Source organism: Ammospiza nelsoni, chromosome 2, assembly GCF_027579445.1.
Source record: "Ammospiza nelsoni isolate bAmmNel1 chromosome 2, bAmmNel1.pri, whole genome shotgun sequence".
Lineage (NCBI taxonomy): Eukaryota > Metazoa > Chordata > Aves > Passeriformes > Passerellidae > Ammospiza > Ammospiza nelsoni.
The window spans coordinates 84,757,777-84,776,149 of NC_080634.1; the positions used below are offsets into that span (position 1 = coordinate 84,757,777).

The 18,373-nt window shown below is 42.6% G+C and overlaps 1 protein-coding gene across 1 annotated transcript in view; it reads right to left on the reverse strand.

The window, feature by feature from the left end:
* Positions 1-17,928, reverse strand: part of CD99 (CD99 molecule (Xg blood group)) — a 29,965-nt gene extending 12,037 nt beyond the window's left edge. The window contains exons 1-2 of the mRNA XM_059493957.1: positions 17,865-17,928; positions 16,010-16,372 (exon numbers count right to left, since the gene is read on the reverse strand). Of these exons, the coding sequence (XP_059349940.1) occupies positions 16,010-16,372; positions 17,865-17,928 (427 nt within the window). The remainder of the gene's footprint in view (positions 1-16,009; positions 16,373-17,864) is intronic.
* Positions 17,929-18,373: the final 445 nt, after the last annotated feature.

Sequence of the window (18,373 nt, forward strand, 5' to 3'; positions counted from 1 at the left end):
CAGCACAAATGTGGTGGTGTGATCAACAGCAGAGCCTTGGAAGATAAGTGCATAGCTAAAGCAACTGTTTGGGGTGTTCTGATTTTTTCACCATCCCTACTTTCACTGAAGCACGGAAAAAGAAAAAGGCCTGAAAGTAGCTATCAGCCATTCAAGAAAAAGACATCTAAGTATACTGCTTCAGCCCCAGAGAAGCCGGAAGACTTCTACCTACTGAGGATCAAGCCAGTCAGAGCAAAAGTTATGTCCAAACAGAAACTACCTTAGTTCAGAAGATACCTGCATAAAGCATTATGTGTCTGGCTTTTCCTCTAAGAATGTAACCACCAAAGAGGCATCAGAAGCAGCTACTGCAAAGTCTGAAGAGAGGAATAAAAATAAACATCAAAATCAAACTAGAAGCAAAATGCACTTTTCACTTACATGACAGACCAAGTTAAGTCATGAGTCTAGTATCAGGAATGATAGATGCTTATATACCTGGTGATATCTTTTGATGTAACTAAGGTCAAAATTGCAATGCCTTTTCCTTCTCAGGTAATTGCATCAATAATGCTTTTTTTTTTTAAAGAAAAGACAGGACAGTAAGATACTTTCTTTTTTTCCCTTTGGAATAGGGAAGCAACTGGAACAGAATAAAAACAAATGTGCCAACTGAACTGCTACAGCAGAAACTGAAATCTGAAGTCTAAGAAGTGATTCCTATACTGTAACATTTGAACTAAAACCACCTTGCTCACAGCCAAGTAAGGAGAAAGTAAGGAGACAGGCCTACCTGGTCTCTGAAAAGCTCTTTCATGGAAACAGAGGTGATTGATGGCTTTATTGTGGTGCACAAGCAAAGCACACTTAAAATCTCCTGGATAAAATAAGTAGGTATAGATCTTGAATAGAAAGCAAGAAGGTATTTTACTTGGTATCTCTTATTTCAGATGGAGACCATAAGCTCTGTTAGATCACGAGAATGCCATATATTAGCAGGTCATTTATCTGAAGTCTACATCAGCTTGCAATACAATTTTACAAACCTCTGTGAAGTTAGAAGGTGCTAAGACACAAATGCCAGTTACTTCTGAAGTTACTCCTTTGGTTAGACTACACCAAGAAACCTCTGTATCGACAGATAAAAAAAAGTCAAAGCACTCATAAGAAATTTTAACAGGCATAGCTGTTCCTCAAACCTGAGTTCTAGTTTGCTTGTGTTCTCAAGCACATACATCTCTCAGGCTACAGTCCTTGGGAGGCATGCCTAAGACAGGACCTGCTCAGAATTTGGTAGTCTAACTCCAAGAGGGCAGGCAGAAGAATTTGTTGAAAATACACTCCTCAAAACACTCCACCAGAGCAGCACCCAGAGGAGGGACCATCAGGAACTGACAACACCATCTGTCTCAAAGTCAAAGGTATAGCACTAACACAATGAACATCACACTGGTTTGTGTATACTTCAAGAACCCTGTTTCTTTCCAGGCAGATGGAAAAACAAGCACATACACTCAACTTTACAGAAAGCTGGTGCAGCTGAAATTTTACCTGGAGCAGAAAAGAGGCTACATGAAGAGTTCCCACTGCCAGCATAAAACTCAGACCAGGAACTCAGAATGGCTTCAGCTGCAGTGGTTTCCCTCAAGATGAGGAAACCTTTGTAAAAGAGTGTGCTCAGTGACATTGCTATTTTAAGGGATTTTTGCAAATGAACTTCACAGAGAAATAATTTAGGATGAGATTGCTCACTGCCAAGCCCACATTAAAAAATGCTCTGACAGAGGAATAAAGAAAATTGAGAGTCAATAAAAGAAAAATATAATCATGCTTTATTGACTGGAATTACTATTCTGACACCAAAATTCTGCTTTCCAAGCATGCAGCAAGCGTATCAGGCTTTTCATATACACTACTTTTTTGAGGTAAGGTAGCAAAAAATGTCAAAACTTAGGTTATGGAACTCATTACAATAAAAATCTGCCCTCTGATATGCTGGATGTGAGCTTTCCCATCAAACAAAGTTATTTCTCCACTGTTCATGACAAACCTTCCTATGTCTTTAAAGCAGTTGCTTTTATAAATGTACTCACTCCACTTTTGGTATGGGTGGGTCCAACTAAAGTAGAAGTTCACTAACTTAGTCTAAAGGAGAAAAGCTCAGTATGATTCAGCTGGTTCCAGGAAAAAAAGTAATTATAAAACAAGAGATAAAGCTAAAGAACAAAAGGTACTATCAGGGCCCAAGAAGGAAAAGTCAGCAAGAATTTGCTGCACTCCCTACAGATTTAAGGAACACCCAGAGCAGTTGGGCTTATGAGCATTTTCTTAGTCTAAACAAGAATACTTACAAATAAAGCAGATATTGTATTGCATATGAAGAACAATACAGTAGGTATTTCTAGCTCCTAGGAGCATGAGCAGATTCAAGAATACTTAAGAAGTATCTACACTATTTTCCTTTCACCTCTGTATCTCAAATACCTGGATCTCAAGAGACAGATCTGTAGCAAAGTACCTGAACCACTCAGACTACAGTGTGCACCAGCCATTTCACTTGTAACTGTTCTTATCAGAATCTTCTTAGGGCTCTCTGGAATTCATCAAGGTTACTAAGACATAAACTGTGCTAAAATAAGAAAGAAGCTAAGAAACAGAATTCCAAGACCACAAGAAGGAGATACCAGAGAGCTGTGAGCCACTTGGACTGTAACCAATCACATATTCTGAGAAGTGCATGCAAAATGCATGGACAAGCAAAGGCACCAATAAGAAATGCATGAGCAGCATGGGCAGTAGAGCTAGAATGTATAAATAAATGCACAATGTAAACAATAGACAGCTTCTGCTTAATCGTATTGATTAGCTGTCTAGGGGTCCTGAATTTCCCCAGGCCATTGCTAGTAACCAACACAGTTTGTGTTAACTGGGGGGAAAACAGTAGGTAGAAGAAAAAGAGCAAACACAGGCTTTGAATAGTTGATGAACTAGAGGGTATCCAAGAGATCCAAGTAAGCAAATAACAGTGCCAAGACCTTTGCAAAGACCTGTCACTGCTCTCAGATACTTCTGCTACAGTATTAGATTGGTCATATTCACATTCCACTGCAGAAAGCAGAAAAGCACCACCTACACAAACTCAAAATAAGTAAAACCCAGCTGACCACAGTCCTGGGCAACCTACAGAGGGTGACTCTTCTGAAGCAGAGGGTGGGACTGAAAGGGCACCAGCTTCAGCAACCTATGGTTCTGTGACATGGGCCAATCCTAGCCACTGGACTATACTCCTTGTGCTGCAAAGTCACAGAACTAAAAATAAAGTAAGTCACTCTGTCTGCAATTCTTTTTATAAATGAAAACTGAAATACATTGCTCTGCTTCCTGAAGTTTGTAAGCAGAAACCCAAGCTACACTAACAAGAGCTGCTAGAAGAACATCTGGGTGATGGAAGCATGAAACTTCTGCCAAGAAATGACAAGTTCTGGGAACACTGGGATGTGAAGTCGAAGGAGAGGAAAAGTGTTTTGCAAAATGTAGCAAAGGTACTGAATCCACATGGCAAGCAATCAAAAGTCACTGGATGTATTTATTTGAATTTTTTGTTCCATTCTTCTTACTGGTAATTTCAGGAGGGCCTGACCACAATTGAAGACTGCAAGTATCATATACTATGCTTAATGCTATTTCACCTATGTACTTGCCCTTACCAAACATAAATGCATTACTAAAATTAGTGAGCATTTCAGTTATTACTAAGTTACCTTTTGTGTCAATTCAGGGACTAAAGCAACACACACTGGCAGACAGAAACATGGGCTTGTCAGCATCTGTGTGCAGCAGTTCATGGCACCTTCCTCACAGCAACCCTAAACCAGGCTGAGGTCACTCTGTGCATTAAGCATGAAGTTCCTTGATGTCATCAAGGCCAGCCCCAGAGCCGCTGCTGCCACTGCCTTCTCTTGCACCAAGAGAGCAAAGCCAGCCCTGTCCTTTACCCCCTGGAGCAGGCAAGGAGGACCCCTGCCCCTCCTCCCAGGTCTCAGGGTAATCACCGTCCCTCTAGAGAGGCTCACAATGGGCCAAGACCTCTCTGATCTCCACCACTGCCTCTGTGATCATGGGGCTGGATCAGGAGCTCTGCAGCAGTCTTAAGAAAACCTGTTCCCAAATCTCACCAAGATCAATAAGGACTGTGCACCTGCTTTGCATTCAGACACTTTTGAAGTTCTGTCTTGGCATAAGAAATGTCAGTAGTTCATTTTGTATAAGCCTAAGACACCAAAATTCTTTAATTACATGTTGCTCACAGTCTACAGCTTCAAAGTTGAAGCTGTTCAACAGACAGGATTTTAAGCTTCCACAAAGCTGACAAGCCTTGCAGCTACTACTCACCCTGAATTTCCATAACCGGGTGCATTCTGACCACAAGGCTCACATTTACTCTTGTTATGTAATATTCTTTCCCTAACTATTATACCAATCAGTTTTTGTAGCAAAAAAATATATTAACTTTGTTAATGTATATTAGTTCACATTTTACACTGCATTGTAATGTGGCAGTGGAATTTTACAGGACACTTTGGTACTGATCATGCTAAAGTAAAAAGAAACCAAAGGACAGCTTGGCCCTGTAAATAATGAATTTATTTCCTAGAAGCTTAGAGGTAATAAAATGTATGCCTGGGCAACCAACATAATGGCAGCATCCTAACCCCTCTAACACCTTTAAGAAACCTTCCCAGTATTGGCTGGCATCACAGATAATTAAAGTGAATCCGATTCCAAGAATGTCTGGATTAATTGAAAAGCAGTAAGAAATACAGGTGCTTTCCAAAGTTTTACCATTATTAATATTCAGTACTGTGGGTGTCAGTGACTAGTCAAATTGTGTTATATTCAACATTTGAAAGCATCTCAGTCCTCAAGGACTGAGGAGTGCAATCCTTGCAAATTTTCATAATATCCTCCGAAGTTCAAAGCCATTACGGCATCAGCACCACTCCCTCTTCCAGTGTTGAAGACTCTTGTTACTCCTCGAGGTTTTCTGCACTTACATCTAGCAATAGCTTCAGCAGTTCCTGATAAGAACCATTCTGACTGACTTCCAGGCAGCCTCTTGACTTGAAGTGTGCACCCCAAAACAGCGGCCACATCACAAGCAGCCAAACCTCTTCATGCATTTCTAGAGCTCAGTACCCTGCCCAGTCTAGGGCAGAGAAAGGGAGAAGTGTCTTCGGGGCAACTGTGTGATGTCTGGGGCATGACTTCAAGGGCTGTGTGCTTTTTCTGCTCATCCCAAATCAGTAAAACATTTAATACAGCAATAAAGTGTGTAAGATGATAATTAAAGGTTTCACTCCTCAACTAACAGTCAGGAATTTGTTTGCAATCAATCAGCATTTTGTTTGATCCTCATACTCTGCATCTCAGGTGGCCTCTTGGATTGGGGCAGGAAGGAATGGAAGAAAGAGGAATCCCGGTGTGATGGGGGGCTCAGAGGAAAAAAAGAAAGTCTAGCAGCAAGGTTCAGGGAGGAAAAGATTGGGGCAATCTGCATTAGATGAAGTATGGTGAAGTTCTGGCATAAGAAATGATGAAGTACTAAAAACCCAAAATTTGTGATTTGGCAGACATAATAATTGGCATAGGCACCAGTCCCAAAACCTCAACTGTTGGACTGGTAAATAATCCTCACTCTGATCAAGGAAAATAAGTCAAATTATAATTTATGTTGAACAAATTAATGGAACTTGGATCTTCATTTACAAATTCCTTCTTTAAAATAAAATGTATTTGAAATATACACTTGCAATGCTTACAGAGCCAAATCAACACTGTTATTTTTATAGCAGCACACTGAAATGAAGATTCACAGAAAGCAGAACTCCTATGTCTGCTGACACTTGTAAGATGACAATTTCACAGCTTGTTTCTTTTACCTTCCTCACCACAATTCTTAACAATTCAATACAGTTTGTGTGCTAATAGTAAAGTTCAAACAAAATCTGTAATCTAACCAGAAACATTAACTGAACAGTAAAACTGACTTTGGTTTTCCAGGCTCTTCATTTTAACTGTGGCTTGTTCAGTTATGGCTAAAAAGACTCTTCAGGCTTTTTAAGCTGTGTACTTGAAATGAGCTACAACCTCCTGTGCTAACAGAAAGAGAAAGACTTTGGGTTTTATGATGAGGGTTTCCTGTGGGGAAGGTGTGGGTTGAGGAAACCAGACTCAGCACAGTGTTTGCAATGATTTGAATCACAGGAGTCTGCACAAATACATGGCAAGCCAGAAACATGGTATAAGTTTTATTTCTCATTTAAAATAAGGTTGAGAGGTTTTCCTTTCCACTTCCTATCCTTTAGTACTTGAGGAAAAAGGCAAGTTTTCCCTTTTGTACCAAGGCTATGTTCTTAGTAGTTTCAGTGTGTTCATGAGCCCAGAAAAACAGCTGGAATGTGTTCACAGTGGAACTGTAAGCATTTCCAGTTCAACTGCATCTTGTGAAAGTACTACTGCTATATTTAGACAAAACCTTTAACAAGAATTCTGCATGTCCACTCTAAGAATTATCTGGATCATCTTCACTTTGATTCTGTATCACCTCCTAAAATCAAATTAGATTTTATGTTCCAATGCTAATCACTTGCAGCCTGCCATTTCACATGCCAGACTTAGTTTGCACTATAAATTTACTTATTTTAAAAAATGTAATAATTTAATAGAACATCACAGGAAAGCAATAAGAATGGATGCAGGACAGGTAAGAACTGCAGGCTGAAGGAGCTGTGCCAGGACACAGAACTGCAATGAAGCCAGTGACAAAGACACAATGGCAATGCCCAAGGGATAGGAGTAGAAGCAACACTGACAGGGGATTGGAGTAGAAGCAACACTGACAGGGAAGGGAGAGAGAGGAGAAATCTGGATGCAGAGGAGTTGTCACTACAGCCACAAGCTTCAGAATCACGAGTCTTGCCTGAAGTTTGGGGAAAAAAGGTCCACATCTCTGCTTTGTATACTAAGACCTTAACAGAAGGCCAAATTAGAAAAAAGGAAAGTTGAAAGTTTTTGTGAGAACAGTGGAGAAGAATATTGTACATCAGATTGCAAACTTGTTGGCTAAGACAAGCAGGGACAGCTCTGAGGTGAAGAAGAGATGTCTCAATAACCATTTGCAACGTTTGGGGAGGGAGAGAGCAGGGAATAGATGGTGAAGTAACCACTGAATTTGGGATCAAATTGCAAGAGGCCTGGCATCCAGGGTGGACTGAGAACCACAGAGTAGGCAGGAAGGCACTTCTGGTGTTGAAAAATCACAGACAGCTATGGGTAGCTGGAGGTGAGGGAAGAATCCGTAGATTGAAAGATAATGATATAAAATGCAGAAAAAGACAGACTTATCTAAAAGCTTTCTGCAAAGAATTCCCCAAGCCCCTCCCCCAAAGCGTATCCCAAAATCTCATTCTAAAATTAACAAGGACTTGTGTGACTCTAGAGCTGCCTGGTTTGTCCAACAATAGGATCAGCTCTAATAAACACTGTATACTACCCATCACAACAGCCTCACGTCTTATTCACATCTCACTTCTACCACTGCTACTATCACTACTAGTTCCTTTCATCTTCACATAGTTTTCTCTTCCAAATCACAGGGAACAAAAAAATTGGTGGTAAAACATATGTCTAAACACTCTAACTGCACTTTTTCCAGAAAGAGAAGGTTTAGAGTGTAATATTTTTGCATCAGTCATAAAAACAGTAATCCTACCAATATCACTTTAATTTGCTTTCCTGGAAATAGTGGAGTTTCAAAAATTTTCACTTGATGCTAGCCTCAGAATGTTAGATTTCTTCACACACAGAAAATATACAAGAAATATTTTTCTGTGGTTAAGCAAAAAAGCATACAAAGACAGTTTGATAATTAAAATAGATTTTTACCAATTAAATTGATGAGTGTTTAATTGAAAAGAACTTCTATTTCATGGAAATATTAACTTGTACACTGAGTTTAACTTTTAACCAATGAAAGAACGACTGTTATCCTAAAAAAAAAAAAAAAGTTTGATTTTACCATCATTAAAACTCTTGGGCTCAGAGTGAAATGAGCTTTGTGGATACTTTACTCACATCAAGAAATGGATACCATTACTTGTGAAAAATTTGGGACCAAGAAGAAATCCAATGGGAGTTTTACAGGATGCAAGCTATGAGAAAAGTAGAGCAGAATTAACATCTGCATTTAACTAACCATTGCTCCAGTCAAGAGGCCTTCCTTTTCTTTTACAAGTACTGTGAAGGATGCCAATTTTAGCTGTTTATAGCATGTGGAAACTTCACAAGTGGCTGAAATGTGCATGGAGTAAAACAAATGCATTTGTTACTCAACCAACGATGCTGTGTGATCAGAGCTGACTTAAAATGTAAATGCTTCCTGTCGAAATAATCTTTTTCCCAAAACATGTTTGAATTACTCCTGCATTTGACATGTCAACTATATATTTTAAAGGCACTGTTCTACATTTAAAAAACCCACTTAGGATTTAGAAACACTATTGTAAATCGGCTTTACACCACAAAGATGTAAGTTCGTGTACTTTCACAGGAATTTGCCTTATGACTTTCTGGAATTCTTTGTAAAAATATCTTCTGCATCTTATTATTCCGGGCTTCACAGTCACATCAAATGCACAGGCTAAACCAGTTGAAAAGGAATTTGTGATGAGTACCACTGCTTTTATTTTCAACAGGTGAAAACTGTACCTGTGGAAGGAGCAACCAATTTTCTGCAGCAAGCTGGGAAATCTTTCCAGACTAGAATTTACAAACATATAGATAAATTATTCTTTTTAAATGAAAAACAAAACTACCTTGTATCATACCAAGCAACCTTCCAAACACTAGCTTTGGGTCTGCCTTCACCTGGAATGGTGTGCAATATATCTGGAACTGGCTGTTACAAGGGGTAGGAATGCAACCCTACCATCTTCCATGGCACCATCCACAAAGGTTCAACATCTCTGGAGAATTTTTCCATGGTACTGATGCTATACTGATTGAAGGAAAAACCTCCAAAACAGTACTAAGGAATGGGCACCATGTAATCTTTGTCTTTCCCCAGCCTGAACTTACTAATCTGAAGCCAGCAAATCAACATGAAGGCTGTAAAATATGACAAGTTATTTGCTGAAGAGGCTGCCATGAGTTTGCAGAAGCAATGGCCTCTGTTAGCCTTAGAACACACTTGGGAGCCCCAGTGCCCTGAGAATACAGATACACAGCCTCCTGAGTGATCACTAATGCAGTCCAGAAATGGCTCAAAGACTGGAGTCATGTTAATCATCAGCAATGAGGAAAACCATTTCCAACATCACAAGAATGCAAAGTAATACAACAGCTATTCAGAGAAATAACTTGAACATATGTTGTAAATAAGAACATCTGAAATTCAGAGGCAATTTAAGAAACATAGTAACCAGGCTGATCAGTTAACCAGACTTGCCAGTACAGGATTGTGGTGTGGGCACAAAAGAAAGCTATTTTTAGCCAAGTAGGTCCATGAAATTTCTGCTTATGTACTGAGGGAGAAAACACAGCTTAGACTCGTCTCAGAAGCCACAGTGCAAGCATCAGGCAGTGTGAAATCAGTGGAATAATAGGACATGCATGGAAAGTTGTTGAAACAGTAAATGTGATGGGAGAGAGGGAAGTTTGAAGAAGCCTGGCAAGTAGAGCAGCCCCTTTATGTTCACAACACCAATCCATGCAAAGTCAGACAGGAGTTGCCAGAAGATTTTCTACATGGCAAGATAACATAGGTGGCACCCTAGATACAACAAACACATGTGTGTTGGCATGACAGAATGCAGCCTTGGCTAGGCTTAGCAGTAATCAAAACCACAGCTATCGAAGAATGAGGGAAAGATCGTGGAGCAGACATGGTGTATCATATTCCTTCTAATCCCCTGGCATCTAGAAAGGTAGAACTCTACAATGTCTGCACTCCAGGAAGAGCAGACCTCAGCTCTATGAAGCTGGGGGGAGCCACTGAACACAAATGCAGGAATACATCATGGCAGTCTCACCAATAGCCATTTATCCCAATTTCAACTGGGTGACAAAGTACCAGCCAGCCCCTAGGGTGCCGGAATTAGAACACAACTTATCCTCCAACAGCCATTGAAATCCCTAAGGAAGAAGTCCTCATCACCTGAGGACCAGGAATTACCTACTAGGAGGCCTTTGGAAAAATGATAAAGAAATTAGATATGTGCTGTTACGTACCATAAATAGTCTTAATTTACTTCAAAAGCATACCATGTGTTTTGGAGACAGAAGATGTAGGTATCTGAAGACTTATATCCAAACAGTTCCTGGGTACAGGCTGCTCAAAAATGTGTTGCATGGATGATCCATTCCTGGAAGTGTTCAGGTTGCATGGGGCTTTGAAGGTCTTATGGAAGGTGTCCAGGCCCACAGCAGTGAATTTGAACTACATGATCTTTAAGTCTCTTCCAACCCAAACCATCCTATGATTCTTTTCCATTGGTCAATGAAAGTACAGGACATGAATTTGGCAGGGTTTCAGCAGCAGGCTGCCCTGTATGGTAAGAGGCCATGAACTGCCCAGTGCCACTTACAGTTATGTCACAGTGGCACTGACACTGCTACTGCACAACTGTCTTGGTTTGAAAAGGAGGAAACCTCCCTTGGAAAAGAGACCATGACCCCCTTCCCGCTGAATTATTACAACTTGGAAATTGCAGGGATTTCAGGCAAAGATAGTAAAGAACTCCTATGCCTTTACATGTGTGTATGGATAAGAAGACAAGCACGCCAGCACAGCGGCAGCCACAGCAGACAGAACCGGGAGGAATCCGATCCCGGCCATCTTGGCCACAGGCACTTTCCCCTTCGCTGCAGTTCCGGTCGCAGCCAGCGGGGGCGCTGCTGGCTCCGGGCCGTGCCGTGCCATGATGCCCCCGCGCCTGCAGGGGGCGCTGTGGGACAGCTCAGCCATGTCACCCTCAGTAATGGTGGATGGAGGGGATGGCAAAAACGGGCTGCAGCAGGAACCTCGGAGAGGCGGCTGGGACACCAGGGTGGGCTCAGCCCGGGCAGCAGAAACTCCACGGATGCTGCAGGGGCCATGGGGTGTCCCAGCAGGCAGAGGCGTGGGTTAGAGTGCAGTGAAAAAGCCTGAGGCAGCAGCAGAAAGCAGCAGGGCTGGGCAGATGCCGGGCTCCTCCTCAGCAGCTGCCACATGCAGCCAGGCAGACAGACACACCCTCCAGGAAAGGGGACACGGCTGGGGTATCGGTTTTTTTCCCCTGAGGCACCCGAGCAGATGGCAAGCGTCCATTCCAGTGAGGCAGGGTGCCAATAAGGTCCCAGTTCAATGGCTGCTCTCATGAGCAATGGCAGGAGAAAATAGAGCAGGGCTGGGGCTCTGGCAGCAAATTCCCCCACCAAGCAGCAGCTCAACCATCCTTCTCCAAAGTCAAGAGAGCAAGAAAGCTAGGACCTGCCCTAGCCCCATTTTTCCCCAGCCCAGTTTTGTGGTATCTCTCCCCCTCCAAGAGAAATCCCCCAGCTAAGAGAGTGGCCAGCTACATCCTTCCTGTGGAAACTTTTTTCCTAAGTATTAGTCATGGTTTCTTAGTGACAGATGGGACAAAATTCCATGAGAGAAAGAAGCAATAGGAAAGATCTTAATCTCCAATAACACCAAACCCTCTACTGGTCTCAGAAGCACAGAGTATTCCTGCTGGAGCACACACAGAGTCAGCCAGCAGGGACAGGAGACACAGGAAGACATGGTTTGAGAGACTCAGAGGGGGACTGGAGAGGGAACGTGTGGCTGTAAATGTGCTCTGGATAGTAGAGGGTCCATGCCAACAGGAGACCTGCTGGAAGTACTGTGGCAAAGACACCCCCGAGGGAGTGTGGCCACTCACACCAGGACCACCCACAACGGAACAGTGACAGCCCTGAGGGACCATAAGTGACCCTCATAGTGGCTGGAACACTAAAAAGTGAAGAGGTGCAAAAGAAGATCAGCATGAAGCATGAAGGAGAAGCAGAAAGACACCACTAAGCCCATTACAACCTCCTTGCTCTGCATGTTACCCCAGCAAAGGCACAGAAGATGGGCTGAGCACAACCTGCAGTGAAAACCAGGGAAGCTGATATAGAGTAGATAGGACTGTTTGGGCTTAAAATTAAAACCTTTAGGGTTTGATGGATCAACTTTTTTTCTCTTAATTCTCAAACCCATGATTAGAAGTTTGCATTAACTGATAATAAGTTAAGTAAAAGTCCTATGAGTTGAGACTGTTTTGCTCATAATATTCTCTCAAAACATTTTTACTAGGCTCCAAAGAGCAGGTTCCTGTGCCAAAAGCAGTTTGCAGAAGGCTAGAAGAAAGTGGAATGCTCCTGTCAAAATGATCTTAACCAATGAATACTACTATCGTTGCATTTTCTGACACAGCTGACACCTGATGAAATACAGTCGTTTCAGTGGGAAATTCAAGACAGCAAGAGTTAAAGTAGGCAAGAGTCTCAAGCACAGGCAAACCAATCATATGAACCAGAGAAACGTCAGGAAAATATTGAAATCGGTCTTGGCTAGATGGCAGTAGGCTGAGTCACACTGAGCTCTTGCCAAGTTAAATCACGGTAACTAACAGTTATGGCTTAAGGAAAGCTTATGGATTGTTGCAGTGACATCACTTTGATATAACAGTGCAGTGGCCATTTTATATAACACCACATGAAAAAATTATTAGCTGTTTCACATTAGAGAAAATAGAAAGATGGAGAAACAAGCACTTTGTTTTTCATGTTCATGCTGCCATGTATGCATTCTAGCACTGCTACTGAAATTCTTCCAATGAAAACTACGGGGTGGCTTGTTGGCTTATTATTGGTTTTGTTGAGGTTTTTAAAATCAGATTTAAAAGGCAAACAGCTCCAGAGCCCAGAAAGCAGAGCTCACTCTCCAGGAGTCCCTACAGCACCTCCCTGTCCCAGCTGAAAGCTCCATCTACTGGATTACAGACACCATCATTTCACCATCTTCCACCCAACTAGTCATCTCTCTCAACACTGAATTGCCTCAGCAAGAATTCAGGAGCTCAAGTGCTTCCTTCCCTTCCTCAGGGCCCTGTATGACAGAGGTCTTAGAAAGAAGGGATCTCTACCCACACTTCACCCCAGGCTACTGATCTTACAACATGGGTACCTCATTTGCCAGCTTGTATTTTGCTCAACTCCTTTTGGCAGCTGCGTTTCAATCAACAAGCTCTCCCCAGGACTTGCAACAGATACTTAAACCATATATCCCAGTCCAAACTCCAGGCCCACAGTAAGCAGACAGCTTTTCATGCTTTGATCATTCTGCAGTAGATAAGGGAGACTTTTGAGCCTTGTGTCCGAATACAGCAGTTTCTTGCTGCTCATCAGAGAATCACTGAGCTTGGTTTGGACCTCTAAGATCATCAAGTTCACATGTAGAGTATCATGCAAGGCTTTGTTTTTGTTTCACTCTTCATCTGCTGTGGTCTTCATACACATTGTACAGAAGTCATGCTGCCTAATCCTTTTTTTTTTCTGCATTGTGTTTTGAAAACCACATGCCTCAAACTGGATACAGATCTAACCTGATGATTTTGCAGGCATAAGGTGGCTGAGTTGGTCTCACACCTCACAGCCAGCCACAGCAGGAAACCTCTTGCCCTTTTTTCCCTGTCCCCAGCTCATTTCCACTCTCCCATGCACGGCCCTGCCACTCCCTTGTGCCGGCAGGAACACCCATCAAACACTCCACAGAGCTAACTCAGTGCACATTAGTCATCTGCTGAATCATCTCAGTGCACGCCTCGATGGGCACCAGACCAAAAACAAAAAAAAAGGAAGGGAAGCAGAGATCCCGCTTCTCAGGAGGGGCAAGCTGTCAGACTGCCTATAGAAACGTGATACAAAAACTCGTATTTTACCTTCCTATGGATACAGCCCCAACGGTATCTAAATTCCAGCTCTGCCAGACTGGCAGAGTTCATACTTGGCAGATGAGACAACACTTAAATTGCAGCTTTAAGGTTAAAACTGTGAGCTCTTTCTCTAAGCAAGCTCAAATAACACAGTAAAACCTTGCTTAATAATACATTCAAACCCTTGTTGATATGTTGAACATTGATTTAACACTTGCAACTTTGCTATGCCTAAAATGAATAATCCTGTAAGAAGTTATCAGTCTAGAGCACAGATTCTTCTGCTTGAATCATAAAAGCAAGCAGTCCCCCAGTGAAAATAGTCAACTCCACACAGTTTCAAAACAGCTGAACTGCTGATAAAGCAGGATGCTTAACTTTCCATAGTAGTTCTGTAAATTCAGACTACAGACAGTCCACCAACAGTGAAATTGAGTTTTTCAAATGCATGTAATTCAGGTTTTGCTCTTGTCATTTAAGATGGCATGAGCACAAATCTGAAATTCCCCTGGAGAGCCCCACCCTCTCCAGGCTGACATTCTCTGCAGTTCTCAAATTCTTACACATTTTGTTTAAAGTGTCCAAACTAATTATAACCTACCTACTCAGTTTGCATTATTGGCATTAACCAGCACTCGTATAAATTAACTAGCTTTCTAAAAGCAATCTATAATTTTCCTCAGAATTTAAAACAAAAACCTTAGAGGCAGTTGTTGTGTACCTTCCCTCCAGTAAAACACAATCCTGACATCTCTTTTCATCTCCACACTTCTTGGCAAAAAGTATAGGAAGACACTGTTTCTCAGTGTCCCCAAGTACTTCCACCTGTTAAGAGCATCACAGCAAAGATCTTGCTGCTACAACCACAAGGACTGCTTGCAGAAGTAGAGGAGGAAATGTTCCACACAAGTAGTAAGATGATAAATGCAAGCAGCCTGAGTCATCTGTCAGTTTTAAAGCTGGCTTCTATAAAATTGTACTGTTTTTTCCAAGAGTTCAGCTTTTTCAACCTGCAAATCGAGACCACAACAGGGCCCCAGGAGAACTGAATTCAAGCAGCCTTGCTGTCAAACTGCTTATCTGGCATCACCTGTGCGCTACCGACGGCTTCCAATCAACGTTAAGAGCATGCATTTCTCCTTCTCTTTCACAGTGAAGAGGTAGATATTTAAGATTTTAGGTGTTGCTTTTATGAAGTACCTGAAAAAAAACCCCAACAACTCAGGCATAGCAACAAGTAGGCTTATTATAGTAAAAAGAAGGAAGAAATTTCTTAAAAACAAGTCATATGAATGGGAAATGACAGTTTGGACTGCATATTCCAGTTCAGCAGTCCTCTGCCTGGAAAAAACACCTTCCTGCTGGGGACTTTACTACTTTCTCCACCCCCAAATGTTTCTTTTTACCATATACCAACGTGCTATTACATACAGACTTTTTTGATCAGGGTTCAGGAAAATTGTTCCTGATACAAACTGAAGCAACGAGAAGCTTCTCAGAAACATACGTGTTTCACCGCGCAGTTTTGCCATAATTATTTTTTAAAGGCGGTCGTGTGACGGCAGACTTTCTGGTGAGTAACCATCCGATGCCCTGGGACTGCCGTGACTCCGCTTTCTCTCCTAAAATGGAAGCTGCGCTCCGGCCGAGCTCCCCAGGAGCCGAACCCCCCTTCAGGACCACCCTGCACCCAAGGGCCCTACTGGGGCGAGGACCATGTAATTCACCGCGGATGATCAACTAGTCAGTTTACAGTGCGGAAGGCGGGCAGAAAGCTCAGGAATACTTTTCCAGCCAGTAAAATGGGAAGAAAGAAGGAAAAATAAAAGCCTGGAGGGGGAGAGCGCTGTTTCCCCGGTCTATGAGACACGGCCAGCCAGGGACCCGCCCGGCTCGCTCCCGGGACAGCCTGGCCGAGCCGCACTGCTGCGAGCGGCAGCGCTCGGCCCCCGCCCCAGGGGCTCAGGGCAGGGCAGCGCTGCCTCCCCGAGCCGCGGCAGGGCCGCTCCGCAGCTCCCACCCCTCCTCACCTCTGACGGAGACCAAGACGGCGAGAAGCACCGGCAAGAGAAGGAACCTCCAGCGCCACATGGCTGCCCGCCTCACAAACTCGCAGACACACAGACACACACCAGGCGCTGCCCACAGCCGCTCCCCGCACCGCCTCAGCTGCTCCTGTGGCGGCGAGGGCGGCACCGCCCCGGGGCCAGGGCACCGCCCCAGCGCGCTCGGGCCGCCGCGCCCCAGGGCCCTCCTTCCAGCTGGGAGGCGGGATAGCTCCGGGAGCCGCCGGCTGGGGCCGGGAACTGGGTTTTCACTGCCGGTAGAGATAAAGGGGTGGAACTTTGCCGTGCTGCTCAGCCCTGACCGCTGCCGTGCAGCCTGCCTACGAACTGAAAGGAGCTCCGAAAGGAGGCTACGGGGCTTAATTCTGGTCCCAGGTTTTAATGGCAGAGATGAATGCTCAGGTGCTCAAGTACCGCTGCCCTCTCTTAAACCAGGCACTCCCGTTCATTGCTTTTCCTCAGGAAAAGTCACCCATCGCAAAACACACCAGGGCACCTGCTTTTTCTTTAGTCAGAAGAAAATAGTTTTGAGTTTTGTACTTGACACTTGTGCTGAGCTGTGTTGAGGGGCATGTATCAAAAAATACTCTGCCACCAAATGTGGTTCTTCAATTCCCAGGTATGCACTGTTTATTGACTGGATAATAAACAATATAGTGACACAGTGTGATTTAGAAGGTAGCTGACTTGGATTCATAGTCATAGACCTATACTTTCCTCAGAGAGGTCCATATCTGTTATTTAACATTTGTAGGACCTTGCCAGCTGGAAAGGTGGAATGTCAAATCATTGTTGCCAGTTCATAAATTGATGAATGTTTATTTTTTTCTTTTTTGACAGTGCCTAATCAGGTTATTTTCAGATTTACTCTACGGCAGAAAAGAGTTTAACTGTACTAATAAAAACACTTAAAATTATGCTGTGTTTTAATTTAAGGGTAAGCTTTTTCATTAAAATATCTGAGTTTTGCAGGAGTAGTATTGAAGTCAACATTATGTAGTGGGTAGCAGCTCCCATTTGTGCCAGACTCCAAGCCTAGAAGGTAAGATTGAATATGTGCATTGTGTAATCCATCAGTGTGTATCTTGCCATTAATGCTATGTGCTTATGTACAGGAAATTATTAATGTTACTCAAAGGATATACTTTAACAGAGTGTTTATGGTGGTTGTTAAGAATTGCCTAAGCAGTTGGTGCCTTGCCAAAAAGAACCTGACTCCTTAGACTACTGCACACTTCTTTAATCACATCATACCAAAACATGCTACCTGCCTAAGAGCTGCAGAGCTAACAGAGAAAACCTAGTTATCTCTCGGATATTACTGTGTCAGAACGGGGCTCTGTAGCTTCCTGTAGCCAAAATTACTCTTCATCTAAGCTACCTTCTTCAGATGAGGTAAAAGCAACTTCCTGTTGAACAGACATGAGATAACTAGACTTTGTACTACAGCTTGTGTTTTCCACTTAATTCAGTCCTTGAGACAGGAGCACAGCTAGCTGGCACTAGCCACTTTATGGCTAATAAATTTTCCAAATTTATAGGTATCTGGTAATTTTTTTCAATCCTATGACATATAATGATATATGATAATCTCATGATCTGAAATTTTCACTGATATTTTGTGAAAATGAGGTTCCTGATTTGTTGTTACCAGGTCTTCTATGTGTGGACTTGATTTTAAAAAAATCCAGGCTTTGTTGTTTCACACATAAAGCAAACTTATCTGTAAAAGATCAAAATCATTTAGTAATAAAGCTCTTTTTCCTATTGTGAGAGTAATAGTTACAATCTGAGACCCACTTCTTCTAATAGCACCCACCTCTGTCTTGCCCAGCCAGCAATTGTTGTCCTAGCAGGTCTTTTACTCTCTCTGTACTGTCCATAGCCTCTGCCAGGAAGTCTCTGCAGAAAGTGTGGGCATTGTCCTGCTCTGAAGATGCTGTAGTAGGAGAAGAGGTTGCCTTATGGCTTATTTCTAATGAAATAGGAATGGCTTATTTCTAATGGAATTTAAAAAGGCATGCATGGTCTGTGGTTTGACCTGAATAAAAATGTGACTTACACAGCATCACAATGAAGGCTGGAAGTTGTAAACCTAGCTGAAACTGTTCAAGTTTGAATAAAATCTGTGGTGTGCACAACTGAAGAGCTGTCTCTGAGCTATGAAGGGAAATGTTCTTTCTTAGATTCCCCAGTTCCTCGTCTGAAATAAGATCCTTATAGCTCTTTTACTGTCTCACTATAATTTTTTCCCCTTTTACTTATGAGTTTTCAACCTTGCCAGGTTGAAACATCATAGCTCTCCAGGTGTCCAAAGAAGCAAAGGAA